Source organism: Nuphar pumila, chromosome 3, assembly GCF_984573655.1.
Source record: "Nuphar pumila chromosome 3, dmNupPumi1.hap1.1, whole genome shotgun sequence".
NCBI lineage: Eukaryota > Viridiplantae > Streptophyta > Magnoliopsida > Nymphaeales > Nymphaeaceae > Nuphar > Nuphar pumila.
Genome location: NC_143251.1, coordinates 25980243 through 26007311, shown reverse-complemented (window position 1 = coordinate 26007311; position 27069 = coordinate 25980243). Strand labels below are relative to the sequence as shown.

Here is a 27069-nt window from a genome sequence, read left to right as displayed (position 1 = left end):
CTGTTGAGGTTCGGTTGGTAAAACCAAAGTGTCACTGCTCCTGTGCGATGCCACAGATTTGTATGAATAACTATCCTGTTTTTTTTTGGGGATTCCAGAAAAGAAAGGCTTTCCCAGCTGGTGGCTAACCTGGGTTTTCAGAATCCTGAGGGCATGTTCGCTGACTGTGGTAACACCTCTTAACAGCTGCGAGGAGTTCTTCCTAACTTCCCCGAAGATCTGCCGATTCCTTAACAGCCATGTAACCCAAATTATGAATCGGTTGTAGACCATAAGAAAGAACCTAAAATTAGCATAAAGTGAGGCACTAGATGAAATATCGTCGATGGTTACATGTTCATTTTTTTGCATAACAGAAGGGGACCCTGCGCTTTTTACACCAATTAGCTCACGAGTGAAAGAGGTGATTTATCTACAATCGTCAGTCACATGCTTAGGAATAGACACACCTGTGATGAATCGATGATGAACCTAATACAACCATTAACATCATTTATCCCACAATTGTAACATATTTCAACCCAAACTGTTCGGATTGAATCAGACCTATTAGAGTTATAAAGGTAGGACACCTTTACATCGTCAGTCTAACTCACGCTCTATAATGAAAGTGACCATGAAATATTAATGAGTACTTCAACTTAAGTTGATAGTTTTTTTGTTCAGTTGTGGAAAATAGAAAAATTTTGTTTTGACATTCAATGTAAATGTTTTGAATATTATAAAAAATAATAATATATTTTTGTATTGGCCTATTCAATATGAATGCTTATGTGTCTATGTGATTAGGTTCTAATATATATATATATATATATATTTAAAATGAATGCTTATGTGTTTATGTGCTTATGTGATGAGTTTTGAAAACTTATGTTTTTTTAATATTCGACTCAAAAGAGATAAAGAATTCAACTGACACACTAACTTTCATAAAAAGATTAAATTCTTTTTCAAATGATATATTGCTTATAGAATACTCTTGATCATACATGTTACCATTGTTCTGGTGAAAGAAGTTTTTCAAAATTAAACATGATTAAGTCATATCTAAGAATAACTATGTCACAAGATTAAGTGGATTAACTATGCTATCTATTGAAAGTGATATAATGACAAAGCTTGACTATAAATGTTTAATCAATATATTTGCATCATTAAAAGTAAGAAATGTGGATTTTAGATTATATTTTTTAAACTGTTATAGATATTGTAGAAAATTTTTGTTACTGCAGCATGTCTTCATCACAAGCAGAAAAAGAAGACTCTGTGTTGCCAAAAAGTCCTAATAGGTTGAAAGACTCATGGTTATACCCAAAAATTGATATAAGTATAATTGAATATCTACCTATTGAAGAGTTGACAAAGCATCTAAGATCATAAAGGGAGTATAATGTAAGTGTATATGTTGCTTTATTTTCTACCTTTGTATTCTTTTTTTGTCTTGAAAATGAGTTTAAAAATATATATGTCCCTTATTTATATTTCATAATCATGTGTTATCTTAACTCCATGATCTTATTGTTCGTTGTTCATTTGATTTAATGTTATTATTGTATGATAGTAAATATTCTTGTATGATTCAATTATGTACAATGTAGTGTAATCTAATATTGTTTGCATAAAATTAACATATGTTGACATATCATTTACAACGAGGAGGTGAGTATTCTTCCTCTCTATAGATCAGTTAACCACCCATCAATGAAGGTGAACACTAAACAGGATTGACTTCTACATTAAGGGAGGAAGAGGTGGTCCCCCCCACACCATATGCCACTGCAACTTCAGAGTCATCAACGGTGGCCTCAGGTAAATATTAATCTAGTATTTTTTTAGTAAAATCCTATTATTGTTATTCCTATTAATATTTATTTCTTACTATAAATTAGCAATTGCAAAATCTTCTCAGTGCAAAAGTGAGAAGAACAAATGTGTAGCCCATCAAAAGTTAATCAAGTAACAAAAGACTTCAGTAACTATCAAGCCTGAGACGTAAGGAGTCGTGAGTGAGGGCTCATTTACATTCTCTAGGGGGTATTCATGCATCATCAAGGTGCGGGTCATACTCGCTCACAACTCGTGGAAGATGGCCAAACAATAAGAAGATGGTGTTGTGTGAGGCAGTTTATGTAAGTCTATTGCTTAATATTTTGATAAACAGGTCCATCTATAAAATGAGTGTTACAAAATATATTTTGATAATTTGGTGCAAAAAGAGTTTGATTTAGACAAAAATGTATCTGAACATCAGTGGTACGTGGAGAAGCAATTTCAGTTATCATACTCAAGGGTGTAAGAAGGTTTTCACAAGCATTACCAAAAGTTTCAAAATCATGATGTAGCAGAACAACATCCTCTTAAGGGAGTTGCTTTAAAGCGTGGAAAGGGATTTGCAAGTTTTTCACTAAAGACTAATGGACGATAAATATTGAATATATATTTATAAGTAAATAAATGTTTAAATTTTTAGATTTTCATCTACTAATTAATATTCTTTTTGTTAATAGCAGACGACAGAGAAAAAATTGACAAATAGAGCAAAACAAACGGTCCAACGTACCAGGAATAATGATATTTCAATAGTGTAAAAATTAATATCAAACAATAAGTTTTTTCAAAATGCAAGCACATATATCAATCCACTTAATAATTTCTAAAGATAAAAAGAAGAGATAAAAATAATATCAGTTGGACAAACAACATAATAAAAAACTATTGCTTACAACATTTTTTTTTCTTATATTAGAGTAAGTATCCATCACCATATCAAGGTCCTAAAATAGTAAATTGCCATTTTAATCAAGATAAGAAATTTTTTTATATCACTAAGCATGAGATTTTTCTAACAATATATGAATTACCAAGATAGTACTAAGATAAAATAAGAAGTCTATTGAAGTAGAGACAAATAAGATGTTTAAGAGAGTGCCTAAAACATTTTAAGAGTTCCAGTTAAGAATAGTCATAGTCCTCAAAGTCTTTCGGATATTGCTTTAGTGCCTTACATTACATTTTCATTCCTTTCTTATTATATTAGAGATAATGATACAAGGTGTAATTTATTCAAATACAATGCTTCAAATATTCATCTAGATGCAACAAAAATAGCACACTTCATACAAGATACTACTTATAGTTGTCATACATGGGTAGAAGAGAGGAAAGAAAGCTAAATAAGAATGGAGAACTTTAATGACTCGAAGCAAGTAAATTATCGTAAGTTTCAACTGAAGTGGTCTCCTATCCTCAAAGATTAATCTTATTTATGCTTATGCTATCAAATAAAGAATCCATTGGCATTGTACATGTTTCCCTAATTGAAAGATTTTAATGAATTGGATGTAAGCACTCAACTAGCAGTAAAGTAGCCAATGCAAACATTCTTGTTGGTACAACTGCTAGATAATAGTGCACAATTCAAACTAAAGTGGAATTTGATGTTAATAAAAGGAATTTGCTAAAAGTAGAAAAAACTTTCTAAAAGTTTTAAAGTTTTCTAACCAACCCAATAAAGCACCTTGTTGAATTTGACCTCAAGAAATGAATGTTTGGCACTTGGGAAATAATAAAAATTTCCTGGAACAACTTATGTTTAGTTACAAAAAAATGCCAACTTAAAAATAAAACTTTAAGGAAAAACTTTCCTAAAAAGTGTGAACCCAATTTATCGAAAGATGATAATTTTCAAAAGAATTCGGTATTCAACTGAAGGAAAATGTTAGCTATTTTTATAAAGAATATAAATATGTTGGATTGAGAATACTATATTACTATCTTCAACCTTGAGGAACTACAACATATATGAGCAAATATTGTGAGACACTAATCTAACTAGAGCCTGAAACTAGCAGATCCAAGCAAACCTATTACAGGTTGCTAATGCTCAAAGTAACAACGAACTTTATTAAGGTTTGAGTTTTTTTTCTAAACCATAAAATAGGGTCAAATTCGAACAACTATGATATTTTCTTATAGACTTTGAGTGTATTGGAGAACCTAGAAAACAAGTCTAGGTCTAACTGAACCTAGTATTGTGTGTTGTGTTTCAAGCCAATATACAAACCAAACGTGGTTGAATCTTAATGTAAGAAGGTTGTTCAAAATGGAATCCTAAAAGAGTAGTGAAATAACTGAATATACCATATTCATGTCAGGTTAAAAGCCATTAAACACCCAAGAAAGTCTATTTTAGTATATCTAATAACTAGTGATGCAAAAGAGAAATATTATGAATAGAATACAAGGGATATTCTTGTTACATAGATTGCAAATTTCATGTATTTATCTTAAAACAAAAAAAAAAAAAAAACTTAAACGTACGTAAGATTGCATTGTTACCTAATTCAGAATGAAAAAACATACTCTACATGGTAGTTGCTATCTATGTGTGTTATTGAATAAAGGCCAATTTTGTTGAAGTAGTGTATCATATGATCTAAAGAGAAAATTGGTTAAAGATTACATTTAGCTTATAAGACAAAAGTATATCTAAAAAATGGAGAAAAGCTAAGAAATAGAAGGTTAAACCATAAAGTTGAATAGATATTTTCTTGAACAAAGTATCTTTCACCAGAGATCAAGCCAACAATAGTTTCTCATTCCGAGAGGATGCAAGTTCATTGTCATAAATTGCAACTCCAAGTATCACTAGCTACATATCAAAGATAGCTGACCACTTGAAAATGATTAATGCAATGATCTTCATCACTATGTATGTGTCAAAAAATTGTTTTCTGGTAAGTTTCAAGACTACCAAAATTCTTAAACAACTTTCAAACCAAATAGCACAAATAATCCAACATTCAAACTTTCTATATTTTATACCTACATTAAAAAATCATGCCTAGGATTTCCAATTGCAATGGAATTCTAAACAAAATTACACAACTAACAAATTAGAAAATCTATAGTCAATTCTGAAAATTTACAAACAAAAAACACAAAAAAAGGAAAAATATGTTTTTACTAAGAGAAATAGAAAAGAAAAACCTTCTTGCTGATACCACCAAACCCTTTCCACTTGAAAGGCAAGTTTGGGAACTTAGACTAAGAAACCCCGAATAATAAAGTTTGTGATAGAGACTACTAAACTTCAATATTCTTGAACCAATATAAATAAAATTTGTTCAGATTTCTTAAATTGGCCAACTAGCCTAACAAACTAACATCATTCAATCAAATGGGATCAAAAGTTTTCAAGATGAGTAAATATGAAATTGTATGGAATTTTAGCAAGTACAAGTAAAAATGTTGATATGGTAAATGATATAATTTTAGACAAATTTCCTACTAATAAAATTATATATTATAGCTATTATGCATTGATGGATATCTATATAACACATTTTCTAAAGAAGTTTTAAATAGTCTAACAACAAGTGGATTTCCAAATCCTCATCTTCATCTAAAAAAGGTTGTCCGTTAATTTTATTACAAAAATTTAATGTAAAAGATGGCTTATGCAATGGTACTAGGTTAATTTTTAAAAGTTTTAAACCAAATGTTATTGAAACTGCTTTCATGATTGACTAGTACAAAAATGATAATGTTTTTATTCTTTGTGTTCACTTATAGTTTAAGAAACAATAAATTTATTTTTTATTAAAAAACAATTTGTTGTGAAAGTTGTTTTTGAATTTACCATAAATAATTCTCAAATGCAAATTGTTCCATGTATTGGGATATTTTTAATTGATCATATTTTCTTTCATATACAATTATATATTTTTTTCACAAATGACTTCAATAATGCAATATTTTTTTGCATATTATAAAAAAGTTATTGACCGCATTTTTATAACAAAAAGTATTATATACCATAAAACTTAGCTAGATTGATATTTTATGTATACTTTTAAGTCTAGAAATATTGATTTATTTTTACTTTGAATTTCATTGATCAATATTTTTATTTCCAGTTCTCAATCAATGCAAAGGCAAGTTAGCATGCATTGTAAGAATAATATGCAAAATACTATGAACTGGTACGTTGAAATTACTTACAATACATGATGAATGTACATAATCTTGCAAATGAATGATGAATGGTTATTCTTTCTAATATGTTAAGATATAGTTAATAATTATAGCTTTTAATAACAAATATTTTTTCAAGAACACCTTAATGAAGTGTACCTTATTTGACAATGATGCACGCACACACACACACACACACACACACACACACACACACACACATATATATATATATATATATAATGGCTAAAAGTCAACTATATATATAGTTTTATAAATTACAATATACAGAAACAGATGAAAATTATGCATATTTGAAAGGCTTTAAAAAAATGATTGTTGGCAAGCGAGAAGATATTTCATTATCTAATAATATAAGTTTCAGCCGACCTGATAGAGCCAACAAGTTCATGTAGTTGGATGTGATTTCAACCTCAACAGATAAACACACCTTATTTGTTAAGCAATTTTGTATATAAATTTTTTATATACAAATAAAATTGCCTCACATTATTTTTTAACACAATTATTATCATTATAACAGATGTCATTGAAATGATTGTTGATGTCAAACCTGCAATTCCATAAAGAAGAGAGCAAAATAACTTGAAAATATTAAGAAATATGATATTGATGCTTAATGGTAGGTAATTTATATTATATATATTATATTTTATGTAGGATATTGTCTTAATATTAACTCTTATATTTATCATTTAATTCAAAACAATTAAGAAACCATTGCAATTTTATTGGAGGATGCAATTGACTTGATTCTATTTAACCATGTGGATCTCACCATAGGGGTTTGATGTGTTATTACTTGTCTATGGAAACATTGAATTTCATGAAAATTGGTAAATATATAAATGTATTTTCTTAGTGATTTTTAAATAATTATTTACTTTTTTATTTTATACTTATTATATTGTTATTGTTATTAAATCGTTGGATAGACAATTAAAAAAATTTAATTCATCTAGTATGTTTTCATCACTGTATATATTCATCTAGTATTTTTTATTTGCTCATTCATTGTTATCTGACTGTTTGGGGCCACACTAATCCTGTGCGTGATAAAAAAATAAATGAGAAAATTATTTGACCATACAGCCTTTAGGGGTGGCAATCGGGTCGGGTTGGCGGGTCGACGGGTCAGCATACATCAACCCGAACCCGACCCGTTTATTAAACGGGTCAGATGTGGCAAACACGAACCCAACCTGTTTATTAAATGGGTAATCCGACACGACCCGCCAACCTGTTCAATAAACGGGTTGGGTGGGGTAAACGGGTTGGCGGGTTGGTGGGTCGGGTGGGCGGGTTGGCATACCCTAACACGAACCCGACCCATTTAATAAATGGGTTAGGCGGGTTGACCAGTTTATTAAACGGGTTAGTTTAAGCCCAACCCGAACCCGCCTAACTTAGGGGTTGCTTGTTTCACTATAAAATGCAGTGTTGTGAGAGGCGTACGCCTCACAGGCGAGGCGCACGCTCAAGGTACTGAGGCGCACCCTCAGTACCTGAAGCGTTCTGGAATTGCTTTGAATACATAATTATCTAAAATAATTTCAAATATAACACTGTTTGGATTGCTCTCACTATGATTTCCGCTAAATGTTTGATGCAAGTTTCAATAGCATTAATAGCTCCCGATTAATTGCGTGGTGGTAAACCACTAAAAATCTTGCATTAGTATAACTAACTTAAATTTACATATACCTCTGTGTATAAGTAAGAGATGTGCGCAAAAGTGCATTGCAGAAAAACTATAGTTTCATGATAGTTCTATTGCATGTATGCATTTGATATGTCCAAGAAAAAAATATTTATATGCATCACTAAGATTTTTTTTTTGTTTAGGCCGTTTTTGATGGAAACAAATTCAAGGTTATAATTTAAAAAAATTGGGAGCTATTTATTTTTCAAGTCCTTCAAAAACCTTATATTTACTAAATCAACCATCAAACAAACTCATATATGTATATAACAAACTCATATATGTATATTTATATTAAAAAACCATTTAACAGTGCTATTTTATTAATATTATATATTTTATTATTTTGATCATGAAGCTTACACTTCAACCCCTTGGCTGAATAACATGCTCAACGCCTCGCTTCGCCTCATCCCATTTAACAACCTTGATAAAACGTGGGCAGAGACCGGTGTAGTATCTTAACACCAATCTTCATATTCGACGGGTCGGGACCTGGATCGGGTCTGCACGATCAGAGAGAGAGAGAATCCGACACTGACCGATAAAGCCGATCGGATGGTCAGCTGTCCATCCAACGAAAACCCTAATCGCCTATTTTTTTTTGGCCATTTCTTTTTGTGACACTGCTCTCCCTCTCTCGATCTCCGTCTCTTGGAGGACGCCCGTCTCGGCCTTATTTTCGATCTTGCAGTAAGAAGACCACCCGAAAACAGGTCTCTCTCTTTCTCTCTCTCTCTCAAACGATGAACTGATGAGTAAGGATCCATCGGTCGTTGAAGACCAAAGCCTTCTTGATTTTTATTTATCTTTTCTGTGTGCCGCAAGAAAATATCTGAATTTGATTTTGTCTGCGAAGGACATGGTTAAAACATTTGGGTCAATCAAATAAAAGGCGAAAGAAAGTGTTTTCGAGCTCTTTTTCCTTCTTTTGACGGGTTGGTTTTTGTTGGTTTTACCTTTTGTGAGATAGCTATTTGTGTTTTGGGCTACTTAGAGATTACTCCTATCGGAATTTTCTGTTCTGTTATTGTATTTTCTATTTTGTGTGAGCTTTTGGTTGATTTTTCCTCATTGGGGCAAGCTAAGCCTTTTGTTATTGATTTTTTTTTAATCTTCACTATGTTTAGCCAGTAGCCGAGTGGGAAATTAGCTGAGCACTAGTAACTTGGTGAGATGTTGGTGGTAGGGAAAATCTTACGGAATCTTTAGTAAATAAAATTGCAGCAATTGATCGGTGATTTGGTTGAAACTTGCGGTAGATTGGAAACTATGTATGGAGATAAATTGATCGGAACAGCATTCAATCATAGTTTTTTGTGCGATTCTGTTAGGCATGTTTGTGAATGCAATACATGTTCGGTAAAGCACGGGATAGAAGTAATGTGGCAAAAATATCTGCGATATTTTGAAAAATCGCAAAAAATGCGAGAAATTAACCTAAATGTTGTAAACTGTAATTTCTCACGATATTTACAAAATAAATATAGGATTTTAAACACAATATTTATGTTTTTTACAGCTATTTGTCGTGAAAATTTTGTTTTTTTATTTTTAAATATTTTTTAGTTGTATATATTCATAAGTATTTAGTTTTTTAAATCTTTAATTTGTTTATTCTTGCTGATATTTTGCTGAAAATGCCAATTTTTGAGTTTTTAGCTGTTGTTTTTTTGACAATTTGAACATTTGTCATCATGGATAGAAGGCGCTAGAAATATTATGAAAATGCCACTCTCTCGCTCTACGAAAACCAGAAAAACGATGGCAACGCCAAAGACAACTAAGGGCAAGTTCGGTTGGATCATTCTGATTTACTTTCTCATTTGAATGAGAAAGTGAATCTGATTTGTATAAGCAGCAGGAAAAAGTTAATCTGTGAGAAAGTGAATCTCATTTGCCTTTGCAAATGAGAGTCACTTTCTAATTTGCTTGAGATTCAAAATCACATGAGACCCCATGTGATTCTGAATCTCATGCAAATTAGAAAATGATTCTGAATCATGTTTTTTGAAAGGAGCAGCCGAATGTACCCTAAGCTATCATGTTGAGGCACACATTCTTTCAATGGCCTTCATCCTCCTCCTTCCTCGTTCCAAGGACGAAGAAGACGACATCCGCACAGTTGGTGGAGTCTCGCCACCGAGATGCGACCTTTGAGAAGCTCATGCACCACCAGAAGCACACCACCAAGATCACCACCATCCAATCCCTTGTCTATGCTGTTCTCGACTTCTCCCTCCATGTCCTTTTTCTCTCCAAGCTCGGCCAGTGCCTTTGCCTCTCCAAGTGTGCCCTTTCTTTCCTCCGCAATTTCCCCCACATCTTCGTTGTCTCCTCCGACTACCCCCACTTCTTTCGATTTACTCCCACTCCCCCCCCCCCCCCCCCCCCCCCCCCCAGTCTTCCGCTAGGAGTTTGATTACCTCAACCAATTGAAACCCAATGCCATTTATCCCATTCGGCGTCTGCTCTCCATGTCTACCTCCTGAGCCCTCCCCCTCCGAGCAATCTTTAAGGTTTGGAGAGAGTTGGGCCTTCCTGATGACTGATGATTTTGAGGACTCCATCGGCTCTAATAACCCTGGTGTCTTTGTCCTCGTCAGCAACCCTAATGAGCCCAACACCCATTTTCTAAAACTCGTGGGAAGGCTGAGAATTTCTCTAGTTCCGGCCATCAAAAGGTGGAGGGAGGCACAATACTGGAAGAACAGATTGGATCCAACCAAGTTTAGGTTCACATTCTGGCTTGACTTTCCTCCTGGCATGAGATTGAGCAAGGAATTCAGGGTTAGGAAATGGCAAAGTTTGCCCTATTAGGGCCCTTATGAAGATATTGGACATGTGGATTTCAGCAAGAGTAGGAGCCGATTGAAGACAGGGATCAAGAGGATGGAGAAACGAGCTGTTGGGATCATTCACGAGTTCTTGAGCCTAACCATGGAGAAGATGGTGGAGGTGGAGAAGATCATCCAATTCAAGGAATGGTTTAGGATTGATCTCAACATAAGGGATATGTTCTTGGACCACCCTGGGATATTCTACCTATCGACGAAGGGGAAAACACATACTGTGTTCCTCAGAGAGGCTTACAATTGTGGTTGTCTGATCGATCTGAATCCTGTCTATGTCGCAAGAAGAAAGCTTCCTGATCTTGTTATGATGGGCGGTCAGGGTACTGGTTGTGGTGAATATGATCAAAATTCAAAAATCAATGACCAGAGTTCATAATAGGAGTGCAAGAAAGATAGAGTTTGAGGTAGGAACTGGATTATTTTGCGCTGGCATTGATGTTTTGTTTGAATTACATTGATGCAACGACAAATTCAATTGGAGATGCTTGAGTTATTATGTTGGTAACTTGGTTGAGAAGTCAACTCCAAGTTGAATGTGAGGCCTGATAGATTGGAGGCAGTGTGAGCGTGGCAAAATCTATGGCATGACTCATGAGTCATGAGCTAGCGAGTACTAACTGGCATCAGATGTTGGTGCTTATATCATGTCTCCAAATTGGATTATTCAGTGTATGTCTGTATCGTTCATATTGAAGGTAGTTAGTCAAAAGAAGCTTCATGATTAAATCCATGAAATTCTGATTCTTGTATGATCCATTCTGAGTCGAATTGTAAAAGAAATCTTCTCTATCTTGTGACTTCTAATTAATGGTAAAGTGGATATGGTAATCATATCTCATTTAATAATTATTCCATCTAATAGGGTTTTTTGGATTCTACCTGGGGTTCGTGTTCGTGGTACCAATTCCATCAACAGGATTCGACTTCCTAAGGCTGGAATGAAATGAAAAATGGGAATAAAAAATGGATATGAACCTATTTTGATTTGTACTTATATGTATCTGGTACTAGTATAGCCCGTAGCTTATACAACTTATAAAAAAGATCCTTTTGTTTGTTGACCGACTATCTATGATTCATAATCCAAATGATTTTTTTTTAGATTTGCTCTGAACAGCAATATAAGGTATCAATTGTCTGTGGCTATTCCCATCTTACTGAAACTACATTGAATCATTGAATGTGGGAAAATGAGAGCTTTGAAGCAGTGTGAGGGAGGCAGACTTCATATCATGATTTGAGATCTAACATGTACTGGTTGGCATTGAAGGATGGTACTCATATCATGTTGATGCTGTCCATAGCTCAAATTTGTTCATGGATTGGATTTTTCTTTACTGTTTGCAATTCCTTTGCAACTGCTAGGGATAGGAGTTTTGTATAGATGTATCACCATGTTAAATAAGTATATATAATTTTTTTGGGGATTGAATAGCAGTTACTGAAAACACATTGAATGTGGGGAATGATAGCTTCCAATCAGTGTGAAGAAGGCAGTGTTTGTGGCATTACTCGGGATTAAGCATGCGCTGGTTGGCATCAGAATATAATGCACATATCATGTTGGGGATTGAACGGAAATTAGTGAAGCTGCATTGAGCGTGGGGGATTAGTACTTTACAGCCTTTATGATGTTAGCTCATCAGACACGTAATACTGTGTCTCTATGGTCCTCACTAGCAATCAGATCAAGAGAAAGCTCCATCTTCATCATGGTCATATACCTTAGATAAGCATTCATAAAGGGATTGCAATCGGATCAGAAGTGAAGGTTCTTTGAGATGAAGGATAACATTCACCTGTTTCGTTCAGGTGATAAACCAGAGAGATTAAAAAATATTCCTGATGTTAGGTGAGATCCATGAGAGGTTGAGAATATGAGAAAAATATGTTCCTGGTACAAAACAATTGTTGTTTGATGCAGAAGAAGAGGAAAGAAAGCAGGATTTGTCTGTTTGCCGTGGGAAGTTGGTTGTTGTATTTGGGTTGATTCGAACAGTATCTGGCATTCACATCATGAAAAAACGCATCTGAAACTAATTGTCACAACTTCATGAAACTTGAGTCAAGGTTTTTACAATCCAGAGATTACTGCATGCAAGTGGAATGTGTTCCACCATTTCAGATTGGGTGCATGTTCATTCATGGACTATTGGTATACTGGGGAGCATAGCAAGTAGATGCATGTTTACTGTACAACTAGTAATAAACAGAAAAATCTTAGTCAAGGAAGTGTGGAGAGAGAGAGAGTTGGACTATGATTAGGCAAAAATTAATATTTGGACGATAAGGCATCTGCCAGTCCACCACATGGTCATGACTCTCATGAGAATGCCTATGTGGTGGATAAAGTAGTGGTGAAATTGCAGCGATGTAAAAACTGGATTTAGCCAGGTTTTTTTCCCCTTTACGCAAACAGGCTAGAGACGGATTCAATTTCAGTATCAAGAAACATGTTTAAGATGGAAATTTGCATTGATGCACAAAATATCTACATTGTTCACTGCTTGAGGCTGTTGCAGTGTCTATTGTGTATTGTAACTCCTGTGATAATTTTGTACGTCATCTATCAAATACAAAGTAATAAAGAATCATTAATTAAAGCTGGAAACCATAACCATGCATCAATCATGAATGGGTCTAGCCATATAGCTGAAAGTATTCCTCTCAGTGCAACACTTGCCTTACTCGTGACTTGTCTTCTCAGTCATGATTACGCTACTTCCCCTAAACAACATAATAACTGGAAGATTGACTTTCTGCTTAGCTTTTCATTACAATGATCTGAGACACATTGATGTAAAATATCAAGGAACAAAAATCAAGTTGTTGCTGAATGTTGCCAAATTGTATAAAATAGTAGCACTTTTGAAAGGTGGAGGTGTTGAGGAAGAAACTCTCATAACTTTAAATGTGGTTTCAGGCTGCTGCAAGGACTTATTTTTAGACTTGCAGTCCATTGATGTTGGCGCATATAAAATTGTATATGGCTAGGCCATGCAGCCTATTGAACTGTTGCCAATTCAAGGCACCTTCACTTTCATCCAGCAATGGATTGGAGGTCATTGTAGCTTACTCGACTCAGTTTTCTCTACTAACTCTATTGAAAGATCTGAATCACATTTGTTGCTTAACGAAGGTGATTGCGACGGTCATTTTGGGGCTTCTTTGTCTGTATTGTGAAATTTGTAGAAATAATGATAGCTGCACGAGCTGAAAATGGAAATATGAAATGGAAGCTTGGCCTATATGTAGCTGGTATTGCTGATTTCTAGCAAGCAACTTCTTATCATTTCCATTTGTAATGTGTTCCTTTATGAGCTTTTAAATTACTTTCCATTTTTAATGCTATAAAGGAATTGCTGAATTCGTGCATTGGAACTTTTCAGAGCTCTTGTTGAAGAAATTGTTTCTGTACCCATTACTATTCAATGCAGGTTGGTTAACATGACTGAACCTTCAAAAGTTCTTCATATCCGAAATGTGGGACATGAAATATCTGAGGTAGTTATAATGTACTTATTCCATTGTGAATCTGCTTTTCATTGTATCACCTTACACGTGATTTTGAAAATTTTCAGCATGATCTGCTTCAACTGGTGCAACCATTTGGTGTTGTCACTAAACTTGTGATGCTTCGAACAAAAAATCAGGTTCCATAACATTTTTGGAGTACTTATTTGCATTTGCTTGTGATTTCAATCGAAGAACCTGATTGATTAGTGTTCAATGTAGGCTCTTCTTCAAATGCATGATGTTGCTTCTGCTGTCAGTGCACTGCAATACTATACAAGCATTCAGCCAAGCATCAGGTATACCATTTTGAGTTTCGGAAAATCATGAATGTGGTTGAATATGGGTAGTAATTTTTCAATGAAGATTCATTCTGGGCTCTTGTTTGGTAAGGTTTGCACAGAGGCTCCTTATATGTCTAATCTTATACAAGCTAATCCTTTTTCCTTTTTGTTTTGTTCAACCATTGCTATTGTTAGTCAGCAAATTATGGCATATGAAGACTTTCTTGCTGGTTTCTATATTTTTTATTCTCCAAGCGATCTCTCTGAACTTACAGGGGAAGGAATGTTTACATTCAATTCTCATCACATCAAGAACTGACAACCGCTGATCAAAATTCTCAACATAAAAATGGTGACCAGGTCAGTGTGCATTTATAAAAGTTATTTTGAGAAAATTTTGTGGAAATTTGTCTGGATATTTCTTGCACAGTAGTAGCAGAGGCTGGCAGGGGACCTTGCAGTCTTTATTTCAGCAAAATGTACTTTTTTATATCTATATTCTCGAATGTGAGTTATGATCTTAGTTCTTGAGGATTAACATCCTTAAATTTTGGATGATGGAAATTAAAGGATTCTTAGATACTTCTCTTTTGAATTGTGATACATGTGCAATTTAGTTGCTAGCAATCCTTATGCTTTGCCTTCTGACTATATTATCGTAAATGAATTGGAATGAAGCTGTTTTGACTTGATTGTATCTTCTCTATATTCACCACAATAAGTTTTTCTGTTTCTTCTGTTTTATTTTATAATAGTTTTTTACTAAATGTGTAAATCTTTTGTACTCTTCTTATTCTGTACTTCTTTCTTCTTCTCTCTATTTATTCTTCTCTCTATCTCGTCTCTTTTCTGCTGTTATGCTGTCGGCCACACCCAGGATTCTCAGCCCAATCGAATTCTCTTAGTAACAATTCACCACCTGCTATACCCTATAACGGTGGAAGTGCTGCATCAAGTTTTTTCTCCGCATGGATTTGTGGAGAAGATCGTCACATTTCAGAAGACAGCTGGTCAGCTTCTTCAAGTCTTCTTCAATTTTCATTTTTTCTGGCTTAAAAAATTTAAGTTGGATTGGATTTTTTTAATGCTCCTGACTTGAAGGTTTATATTTCTTCTCTCTTTCTGTACACTATGGTTTCTTTTGTTTAAAGTTTTGATGGTGCATTCTTTTACACGATTATAGAATGAAAAATGGGAAAAAAATTTAGAGATATTTCTCTGCCACCTTTTTTATAATTTGGACTCACCCAGTCACTAACATTTTCCCATGGTTTTGTGTTGTGATTCAGGCTTTCAAGCTCTTGTACAGTACCAGAGTCGTCAAAGTGCTGTTCAAGCAAGAAATGCTTTGCAGGTAAGAAATTCCATTTTGATTTCTCCCAGGGGTTTTAGACCAATTCATAGTTTGAAATCAACAAGTTCAACATGATTAATGTGTGATAGTGGTTGCCCAGGGGCGTAATATCTATGATGGCTGCTGTCAGCTTGATATTCAGTTTTCCAAGTAGGTTTTTGTCAACAGTATAGATCCTAACTAATGGTGCATATGGTTCTGTTCTCTTGTTGGCTAATTTCTCATCCATTTTATTGTTTTCTGCTTTTTAGTCTGCCAGAGTTGCAAGTGAACTACAATAATGAAAGATCTAGGTAATATGATAGCCTTGTACTGTGATAATTCATGTTTGTAGTGTTAATGTTTGCAAACTTGCAAGCTCTTTGCTCTGATTAGCCGTGATGTGTTTCTAACTGTGTTTATCCCTCTCCAGAGATTTCACAAATCCAAATTTGCCTTCTGAATCGAAAGGCAGATCCTCACAAGTAAGTTCCATAATAGCACCTTGGTTGCCTACAGTACTTGGATTCTGTTTAGCAGATGAAAAAATTTAGGAGAATACTTTGGGTATTAAATGGTGAGAGTGTAACTTATAAATTTGTCTTTTACCCCCCATTCAGCCTAGGGCTGATCCTCTTCAAATGTGTTTGGAATAATCAAAAGTGGAGCTCGACCATGTCAGTTGAACTGGCAAAATTGGTTTAGCAAATTTCAACCAATCACATATAAAAGGTTTTGTTGTACCCAGTCACCTAAGTGCAATGACCGCTTCAAAGTATGCATTCGACTCAAGCCTTTTTTGGCCATGCATATGTTTTTGTTTTTTGCTTGTTTTAGCTTACTTTTCTGGGTTGAGGATTCCTGGGCTCCTGGTCTTTTGGGATTTGGCTTGCAATGCTGTATACAGAAAAAGTTAAGCCCTGATTAGGTTGCCTGTAAACTTGCATCACTAATTCTCATTACTTTCATTTGGTGAGACAGAGTGGATACGGTGATGCAGGTGGGCTGTATGGACTTCAGCCTGCAGGTATTATCCTTTTCTCCTGTTTCAGCTTTCCTCATTTCCTCTGCCCATGTTTCCATAACTAACCATGTTTTTTTTTCTCTAGTGGCATTTTCACAGGTGAGTTTGCTGGAATTACTGATCTATGCCTTATACAGGTTCTATGTAGTCAATATGCTTTTTGTACTCTCTTTTTACACTGGGTGACCCTTTTTTAATTTGTTTAGATAACAAATTAGGGCTTATCATCTATAACTGACATGTTCTCTTTGTAGATTGGTACTTCAGCTGCTGTTGCAGCTGCCTTTGGTGGTGGGCTGCCTCCTGGCATTACCGGCGCTAACGACCGATGCACACTTCTGATCTCCAATCTAAATTCTGATGTAAGGATTGTGTTCTATATTTTCATGCTCTATATGCACCAACCATATCAATCAAAATGAATATATAAGGGAAAGGCAGGATTTTTTTTTCAATGACCAATTTTCCAGTTGCCTGGTTTAGACAACACTCTGCACTGGCGAGAAGGACCTCATGGATGGAATCAGTCCTTTCCATGGCTGTCCAGTATGAAAGTCTCCCAAGGTTCTGTTAAGTTTTGGTTGAAAGTTGTCTCCTTGATTCCCACCTTGGTGCAACTCTCCAGGTTGTGTTTTTAATTGGTTAGGTGTGGCCATGGCAGGAGCTGAGAATCCTGTGACCTATGTCTCACAGAAAAAACTCCCAAGTGAAATAAATCTGTCACTTCCACTCAAAACATACATGTTTGCATGCACATATACACACATAAAAGATAGGGATTCACAATTGAGAATCTTGACCTTTTTTTTTACATTTTTCAGAGAGTTGATGAAGATAAGCTTTTCAATCTATTTTCTATCTATGGCAACATTGTTCGGATTAAATTACTTCGGAACAAACCAGATCATGCACTGATAGAAATGGCAGATGGGTTTCAGGCCGAGATGGCTGTGCATTTTTTGAAGGTTGGTTCAAAATCTTGCTGTGCTTTTGTTGGTTTGTTGCAAAACCAATTAAAATGGCCCTTGACAACACAAATAATATTCTACCTCAGAACGTTTGGAGTATCACAGTATTTGCAGGGTTTTATCTTGCACCAGACATCCAAGTCTATCGATCCTATGTTTCTATATATGAGCCAGCCGCTCACTTTCAGGATACCTACTCTAAATGCACCCATGCTGGGAAGTCCTGCAATGATAAGTCACTGCAAAAGTTGAGAATATCATGTCAGAGTAGCTAAATTGCCAGACATTGTTGATGCACAGTTTTGAACATGGCAAGTGGTGCCAGTGTCTATGGGGGGACCTATATATGTAGGTGCTGCTGGGTGGACACAAGCCGATCATTAAGATGAACAATGGGAAATATTGCCTTATGAGAAACATAATTTGCTTGCATAAAGTTAGGAAATATTTGTGTTAGTTTATCTTTGTCTATCAATAAATTATCTAATGGTTGCAGGGAGCAGTTCTCTTTGATAAACGCCTTGAGGTGAATTTTTCAAAGCATCCAAACATCACACCATCTCAAGATACTAAAGATTACTCTGGGTCAAACCTGAACCGGTACAACCGAAATGCAGCAAAGAATTACCGTTACTGCTGTGCTCCCACCAAAATTATTCATATATCTACTCTCCCTCAAGATATCACAGAGGAGGATATCATTAACCATCTAGAGGAACATGGCACCATACTGAACACCAAGCTATTTGAGGTTAATGGCAAGAAACAGGCTCTTGTGGTGTTTGAGACAGAGGAACAGGCTACTGAGGCGCTCGTTTGTAAGCACGCCAGCACCTTGGACAGATGTGTTATCCGAATCGCATTCTCACAGTTGCAGAACGTCTAGATTCATTCAGACCGAGCAACAGGTCAAAGTGTTCGTTGTATAAGACTCGTTGAGGTGTTTGATGTATCGTTCTCATACCATACAAGAATTTCCTTAGACTTGTGCCTTATCTTGTGTTCCTTTGGAGAATCCCCTTGTTCATTTTAGTTGGTTTGTTGGAAGTTGGAACAGTGTTTTTAGGTTTGCATTGAGTGTGAACCCCTGAAGATGCGTACTTTTCTCCTTTTTTACTACATTTTTAGCATGTATTTGTTTGGATATATAATGGTTGTAATATTGAATGCTGATGAAAATTTGGAATCCCAGAAACAGGTCATAAGGTAGGCGTATATCCTTTGCATGTGCATGTAATTCACTACTTCCTTTTAGGGATAAATTCAGGTAGTGTAGATTAGTGTGAAAATCAAGCATTGAGATGGTTGGCCATGCCAGGTTAAGCGCTTTGTTGTGAAGATTTGTGATCATGTTGGTGACTTGGTGTTGTACAGATTGACCCAGTAGGTGTTCTTTCAAGTCTTGAATCAGAGGTTTGGAATCTTGTCTTGGTCTCCCAGACTAGATGAGTGCTACTTTGGATGGTTGGTGATGATGGTGAACTCACAGCAGTATGATCTAATTCACGAGATCACATAATACTGCAGTTTGTTTCATATCATTGGTACTTCACATTGTCTAAATTGCATGATATTGGCAAATCTTCTCTGCATTTTTTGTTTGCAAATTGTGAGTTTGATTGGCGCTACTGAACATGGCATGCTGATATCCTTGGGTAATGACTGTTTCAGATTTTCCTTTTTATAGTCTAGCTGTGGGATCACCCCTGCAGGTTTTGAACCTGAGACCCCTCGATCATAATAGTGTGACCTAACCATCTGCAATTTCTTTAATTGCAAAGTTGCTTTGGCAAACTGTGTGTGCCTAATATCAACAAGTATACATGAGTTGTTGGAATTTCCATGGGATTTTTTTTTTGCATTAGGTTGATCATTTTTGTAATACTTACAAGAATTTTGCTTCCACTTTCTTGGGCTGTCAAAATGAAGATTGCCTTCTGTCACCATTTATATATTGGGATTTTAAGACATCCAACATTTTGCTGGACAGGATCAAAGATTTCCATCTTTTATTGTTCTTTGAAATAGATTTTTAACAAGGGATCTCATGTTTAACTCATGAGTTGCAATAACAATAGGAAGTTGATGCTGGTATTTCAGGACTATAATGCAAAGCTATCCATTTTCCTTTTGAACATTGAAATTTGACTTTTAATCCTGTAAACTACGATGCCCATATAACTTGGGACAAGTCATTAGCAACTCATGGTTAATTGGAGTCCATCTTTCTAAGTGAGGTCAGCTAGGTCAGCTAGAACGGTTTCAATTTTTTATTAACCTTCTTTGATTACATCATGGCAGCATACTTTTAGTCCAACTAACTTTGGAATTGCTATCATGCCATCTTAATGCTTGGGTTTACTATTGCTAGAATATCTTGTATGGGTCCCCTTATACGTAGAGTGATGCTTCAGTGTTATGTTGAAACTGCTCATTGCCCGACATTCACTCGATAAGAGCCAACCCAACCAAGAGCAAAATCTAACTGATTAGGCTCGACCTCTCTTGAAAGAAAAAGCTGCCTGCTTAGCAAAAACACATTCAAACCATGATTCGGCTGCATGGACAAAAACACAACTCTCTAATACCCGTATAAAAACAATATGTAAAATTTGTTTGAAACAACACAATGGCAAACACGGTTCAACCTCTAAAATTTGCAACATTGTATTAAAACAAGCATGAACATGCAACATGACATCTTATACACAATTTATATACGATATATATATTTGTTTTAAAAGCTAGAACAGAAAATTAAAATGCAACATGCTCAACAACATATTCATTGAATTCGACCATGATACCTCACCCATGCATGCCACTGTTCACGATAATGAGGGTTTAACACCTACCTTGAATTGCAAAATTCAGTAGGAAAAATCTTCAAACGCTCTTCAAGAGCTCCTTAGGCTATTCCTTCCCCTTAAGGTCAACCCACACCCAAGAAAATGCCAAAACAACAAAGTAAACATCAAAATGAGAGAGAGAGAGAGAGAGAGAGAGAGAGAGAGAGAGAGAGAGAGAGAGAGAGAGAGAGAGAGAGTTTTGCTTCATTATACCATATTCCAGATGATATTGAGGGGGGCACACAAGGTGGGTCCCTCTGCGAGTCAAGGGGGTAGGGACTCAAAGAGGTAAGGAAGGAGGAAAGAGGCCTAGGGGCCAAGGGGGTAGAGAGAGAGAGAGAGAGAGAGAGAGAGAGAGAGAGAGAGAGAGAGAGAGAGAGAGAGAGAGAGAGAGAGAGAGAGAGAGTTAAAAGGGTATGTCGGGCCCTTTTTAAATACTACTCTATAACGGCGACATAACTGTCACCGTTATAGACTAAAACCAATAACATTGTGATCCAAATCTCGTTGTTATTGATCTATAACAATGAGATCCTGTGGCCCTTAAATATTGTCATTATAGTATTCTAACGACAATATTTAACGACAGAGAATCTCACCGTTATACATGTCTTTAACGGTGGTATAATAGTCACAGTTATAGAGTAAAGTCCTATAACAGTGAGATATAGATCTCACCGTTATTGATCAATAACAATGAAATCTTCTGGCCATTAAATATAGCCATTAAAGTATTTTAATGACAATATTTAATATCCAGATAATCTCATCATTATGAACATATATTTAATGGTAACATCCAGATGTCGTTGTTATAAATATGTCTTTAACGATGAGATCTGTGGAGAGGCAAGACATTCAAGGCTAAATCCAACTCATCATTAATGATGAAGCAATAACGACGAGATTCATGGCCGTAGTAGGGTAATAACAACACGATATTTATGAGGCCACTATTACCTATCAATTAGTGGGGACAAAACTCTCACCATTATTGCTTGATTAATAGCGGCGAGTTTTTTTCTCACTATTAAAGAGTCACTGCTATTGACCCTCATCCTTGTAGTGATTAAATTGTTGCAATATAATTATTTTTATTGAAAGTAGTAATAGTTGTACTATTATGTTTGTTTGTCCAAATCATGTTATTTTCTCATTCATTTTTTATTCTTCTGTATAAATTATTGAGTAGAATGGTAGATGTGCTTGCATTTTAGAAAAAAAATCATTATTTGATCATCCTTACACTGTTGATATGGACATTTTTTACTATTAAAACCAAAATATGAATAATTGCTACATACACTAGAGAGAGCGGTGAGGACCCTTTGATTCAGAGTGGGCCAACTTTGGGCTGCGAGACCTTTTTCAAATGAATATGGATCTAATTTATGTCCCACCAAATCATTTCAAAGGATTCCTCAAAGGATAGGACCTACCCCCATTCCACTTGACAATATGGATTTCAACTCCCAAATACCTCCAATAGCTTAAAAAACTTCAAAAAACCTAGAGGATAGCATGATCATAGACTTAGATCTTGATACCTTAGAATTTGATTCTCTCTTATCTCTCATCTTTTAATGCAATCTCTCCTTATGTAGCCAGAGATTTTATTAAGGCAAATGATTATGAGTCTAATCAAGATCTGGTTGGCGATACCCAACCCACATATAGGTGATTATGACTCTAGATATGTACTTTATCATTCAAAAATTTAAAAAAAATGGAAAATTGAAAACCCAAAAATATATAATTTCTGAGGGTGAGAGTCAAGAAGTTTGTGTCAAACCTCCACTTTTCACTAATGTCTCTATTCCTTATCCAAAAAATCCAAAAAAAAATGAATATTTCAAAAATACAAAAAAAAATTTAAAAAATCTGACACTATCATTTTTAGCAAGCATTCTGAGCATTCATGACAAGAGCATGAGGGTGATCTCGACCATGAGCACTGTTGCATGGAAGAGGAGGAGCCTAATAAGGATATTATGAAAATTTTTGAGTTAAAAAAAAATTGAAAGGTAAGAAACCCTTCTCCACTATTTAGGAAAGAGAGTATCAAAGTCAACATAGGCATCATAGATTAGGTAAAGCAAATAGGCCCAAAAGAAATGCCATTCTTATTATTTCAGGCATTAGTTATAAAGATGACTTAAGTAGACATTGATGAACTTCTCCAAAACTCTATGCTAGGGTTATTTAAAGCTCTGATAACAACTTGAATATCTTATGACACATCTTGTGAATGGTTGGAGCAGTAAAAATAAAGAAGAGTAGAAGAAATAAATAAATGAGAAAAAAAGGGAGTGTCAACAATTGATGCCCAACATTGTCTAGGTTCCCGACTAGTGCACATGTTGGTCACTTTGATGACTCGTTAGAAATGAGATGGTTTGTTCACATTCTGGAGACTACGGATGTGAATTTAAAGTATTTCATCACAAAATATGAAATACTTTGCGAAGGAACTCTTTTCATGGGATGATGAGCAATTCCAAGCATAAAAGCCCCAAAAATCTTTTAAAAAGTTGAGAAAGAGGATTTTTGAATAATTTTCTATGGATTTGAACATTTTTAAAAAAAACTTTAAAAGAAACCCCAAAATATAACTTTCAAACACTTAAAACATGTTTTTGATAATATTTTTTTGAAAACACCGTGAAAAGAGGTTTTTAGAAAATAATTTTCAAAAAGTGAGGCTTTTTCTGAAATTTTGGACATTCAAAACACTTGGGGAGTCGGCTAGGAAGTAAGATAGTGACAAACCTAGGGTTTGTCGCCAGCTCCTAGGTGCAAACCCAAGATTTTCCGCCAACCTTGTTCTTTGTATCCTTTTATTGAGGGCGTGAAGCCTATAAATAGGTCCTCCTTTGTCTATTGCCTTCCATCTGCAACACATTTTTACTTTAGTCTTCTAGTTAAAGAGAACTCGAGTCCTTGAAGGGTTTTAAGGGTTGTTTAGGATTTCTTACTTTCCTTGAGCTTGGGTCTCTTAGTTTTTTATAATCCTTCTCTCTCTCTAGGACTGTTCTTCCTCAAGGTGCTCGTGCTCATGCAACCTTTGTTACCTAAGAAGCCCCCCCCGAGGTATAACTCTAAACTGCACTTCAATTCCTTTCATTTTCTTGGGTTTCTTTCCTTAAGAACTTTACTTTCTTAGAATCTTTATTCTAAGATTTTTTGTTCTAGTGGGAAAGCCCCTTTTCCCGTGGGAAAGTATTCAATTAGAGTGCCAAAACTTTGTCGAAATCACTTTATATTTTGCTCGGGGTGTTGTCACTTTGCCGAACAATCACAAATAAAGGGTTAGAGCTTCCAAGATGTATGGGTAAGTTTTTTTTCCTTCTCTTTACATCCTTTCACATATTTCTTAGATATTTTGCTTGTGCACACCATTTTTCTAATCCACACACATTTTTTTTTGCTTGAATTTTGCCCCCAAGTCATACCACCACTCAAGGCTTTTCATAGGTGCATCATGGAAGACAAGAAAACTAAGAAAGCATTTTCCCAAGGAGAGATCTTAAATTGAGTTATACCTTTCCATTTGGGAGGGGACAACTTGATATCGTACCGGTGGGTAGATTCTATCACCATTGTAATAGAGGCGTGTTTATAAAAAGAATTACTTTATAAAATCTTTTCAAATATCAATAAAATTTCTTGTTGGTGAAATACACACACACACACACACACACACACACATATATATATATATATATATATATATATATATATATATATATATATAGAGAGAGAGAGAGAGAGAGAGAGAGAGATGGAAAAAAGTAATTAGGCAATAAATAGAATACATCACATTTCATTGGGTCCCATTATATATCAATAAGTAAACATTTTAGGAAAAAACACCCTTATAAACCATCCGTAATAGTAGTTATATATATAACATGCAAAATGATAAAAAAACTACTACATCAACAACTGAATCTCTATGAGACTCCATGTGTTGTACACTTTTTCAACAAAATAGAGGTTTCTAAAATGAAGGGAATGGTTTAAGTGGTTAATACGCTGATCCAAATAGCAATTTGTCTTTGAAAAATCTTATGTTTAGTAATATAAATTTTCATTTTATCATAACTAAAATGGTACAATTTGCTATTTTAAGGCTCCTATATTGTGATGGATACTCAGTTCAATATTTTAGTGAAAAACATAAATGATGTGAGTAGTAGTTTTTCATTATGTTTATTTGTCAAAATGATCTTATTTTTTCATATCTTCTTTTTGTCTTTAGAAATTATTAAGTAGACTGCTATATGTGCTTGAATTTTGGAAAAACTTATTGTTTGGTATTAATTCTTACACTATTGTAATATCATTGTTCATATTGAAAGTAGTAGTAGTTGTACTATTATGTTTATTCATCTAAATCATGTTATTTTTTCATCACTTATTTCTATTTTTCTTTAAAAATTATTAAGAAAGTAAATTGCTAGATGTGCCTTCATTTTGAAAAAATTCATTGTTTGATAATCCTTACATTATTGAAATATGAACAATTCTTTGCAATTGAGAACAAAAATATGAACTATTATTACATTATAAAAAGATACTTGCTATGAAACACCATACAAAAAACCTTTAGCAGGGCTGACAATAGAAAAAATTCATAGACTTCGTATACTTTCTCTAAAAGCAATGATGCTTTATTTAAAAATATATCTAAAGTCACTCTTTAGCTAAAACAAATGGCCCCAAAATGAGTGCTGAACTTATTCTTCTAGTCACTGAGGATGAAGATGACTTAAGTAGACAGTGATGAACTTCTTCAAAACTCTATGCTAGGGTTGTTTAAAAATTTGATACCAACTTGAATCTTGTATGTCACATTTTGTTAGTTGTTAAAGTAGTAAAAATGTAAAAAAGTGAGAAGAAGATAGATAAATGAAAAGAAAGATAGTATCAACTGAAAGAGAGAAAAATGAAAAAAAAAATTTATGCAATAAAGACAATACTTTTTATTTCATTGAGTTTTGCTACGTATCAATAAATAAATAAACATGTTAATAAAACACACCATTATAAACCATTCACAACAACAATTATGTACATAACTTTCAAAATGACCCCAAAACCACTATATGAACAATTGAATCTCCATGAGACTCCATATGTTGTACATCTTTTCAAAATAATAGATTTTTCTAGAATGAATGTGATGATCTAAGTGGTCAATTCCTCTTTCCTTTCAATAATAATATTACGAGTTACAATCCTTTTGCTAAAAATATACTTACATCTATATCCATGATTTTCGAAAAATTTAGGTTGATTAAACTTTACCAACCAAATCATGTACATAAAAAATAAACTTAACCTCACAATATGAATAAGGAAACTTTCTAGTTTTATGGTTTTAAAATTGGAAGATATGAACACATATACAACTATAAATTTTAATAGGTTAATTAAGTTCATTTTCATGTGTTAGTATTGATGGGACAAAACTAGACTGGACTGTGTTTCAAGTATGATAGGTTCCAGTAGAAAATCTCTTTCTCTCTCTCTACTGAGGTTTGGTAAAATTGCGATTTTTTAGAGGTAGTCTTAGGACAGGTCAGAGAAGCTACAATTAAAATCTCAGCCCCGAATGAATTCATGGCAGAGTCTGCAAGTCCAATCAAGTTCTGTAGTTAAATAGTAGAACAAATCTAGGCTAGGTGCCAAGTTTAACATTTTGGGGAGTAGGCTAAGATAGGTTTAGGCTTAGGAAAATGTTGAGCTGTCTCACCGGGGTTAGCCAATAAGAGAAACACAATTGGATAGGGTTTGTAGCATGTTAGAGCAAAATGCTCGCTAGAGTGAACACATGTCTGTCGGTTGTCTTGAATGCATCACATGAGCTTGAGACTGGGTTGTAGCTTGGTCCACAGAGTTGGTCAACCTAGTAGAGGTCAGGTAACGCTTGGCAGATAAGCCATGAGTAGACGAGGGCCTAGGGACTAGGGGAAGAGGTGAAGAAGGCCTAGGGGCTAAGGGAAAAGGTGAAGAAGAGTGAAACGTCCCTATAGAAGGAGATGATTTTGAGAGAGAGAGAAACTTCACAAATTATTTCATTTTTTTTCTTCATATATTACACCAAGTTGAGCACCTTTTGTAGGCCAAGAGAGATCCTAAATAATTAAAAAATTACCGTGAAATAAAAGCAAATATCCCAGTACTCTAAGCACTAAATAAAACCGCTAATGAGAGTCACTAATCTAAGAGACTCTGGGCTCCAAGGCCATAAAGGAGGAAAGCCCAAGGGTCATACATTTTTAACGGTCTTGAAGGCTTTTTTGGGTGGCGCCATTTAGGTGGGGCCCACTAGTCAAGAGTAACTTCTAGAGGGGATGCCCCATATGGGTCCCACTTGGATGATGAGGTGGATGTATGGCTGAGGTGGCAACATGGATAAGGTGGATTGAGTCTTGGCTTGATGAATCTGATCCACTTGGGTCTGCTTTATAAAATGGATTCTAATTGTGGTAGCTTTGGATCTTGGAGCGGCTTGGTTGAGCTTGGGCGACCTTGGTTT

At 34.9% G+C, this 27069-nt stretch overlaps 1 protein-coding gene across 1 annotated transcript; it reads left to right on the top strand.

The window, feature by feature from the left end:
- Positions 1-8271: 8271 nt before the first annotated feature.
- Positions 8272-18886, top strand: LOC149842359 (polypyrimidine tract-binding protein homolog 3-like). The gene is made up of 14 exons (XM_090001404.1): positions 8272-8415; positions 13992-14058; positions 14136-14207; positions 14290-14366; positions 14627-14711; positions 15229-15361; positions 15641-15705; positions 15806-15855; positions 15957-15998; positions 16118-16169; positions 16666-16711; positions 16976-17070; positions 17530-17673; positions 18173-18886. Exons 2-14 carry the CDS (start codon positions 14002-14004, stop codon positions 18560-18562), a joined length of 1308 nt encoding a protein of 435 aa, XP_089857530.1. The 5' UTR covers positions 8272-8415; positions 13992-14001; the 3' UTR covers positions 18563-18886.
- Positions 18887-27069: the final 8183 nt, after the last annotated feature.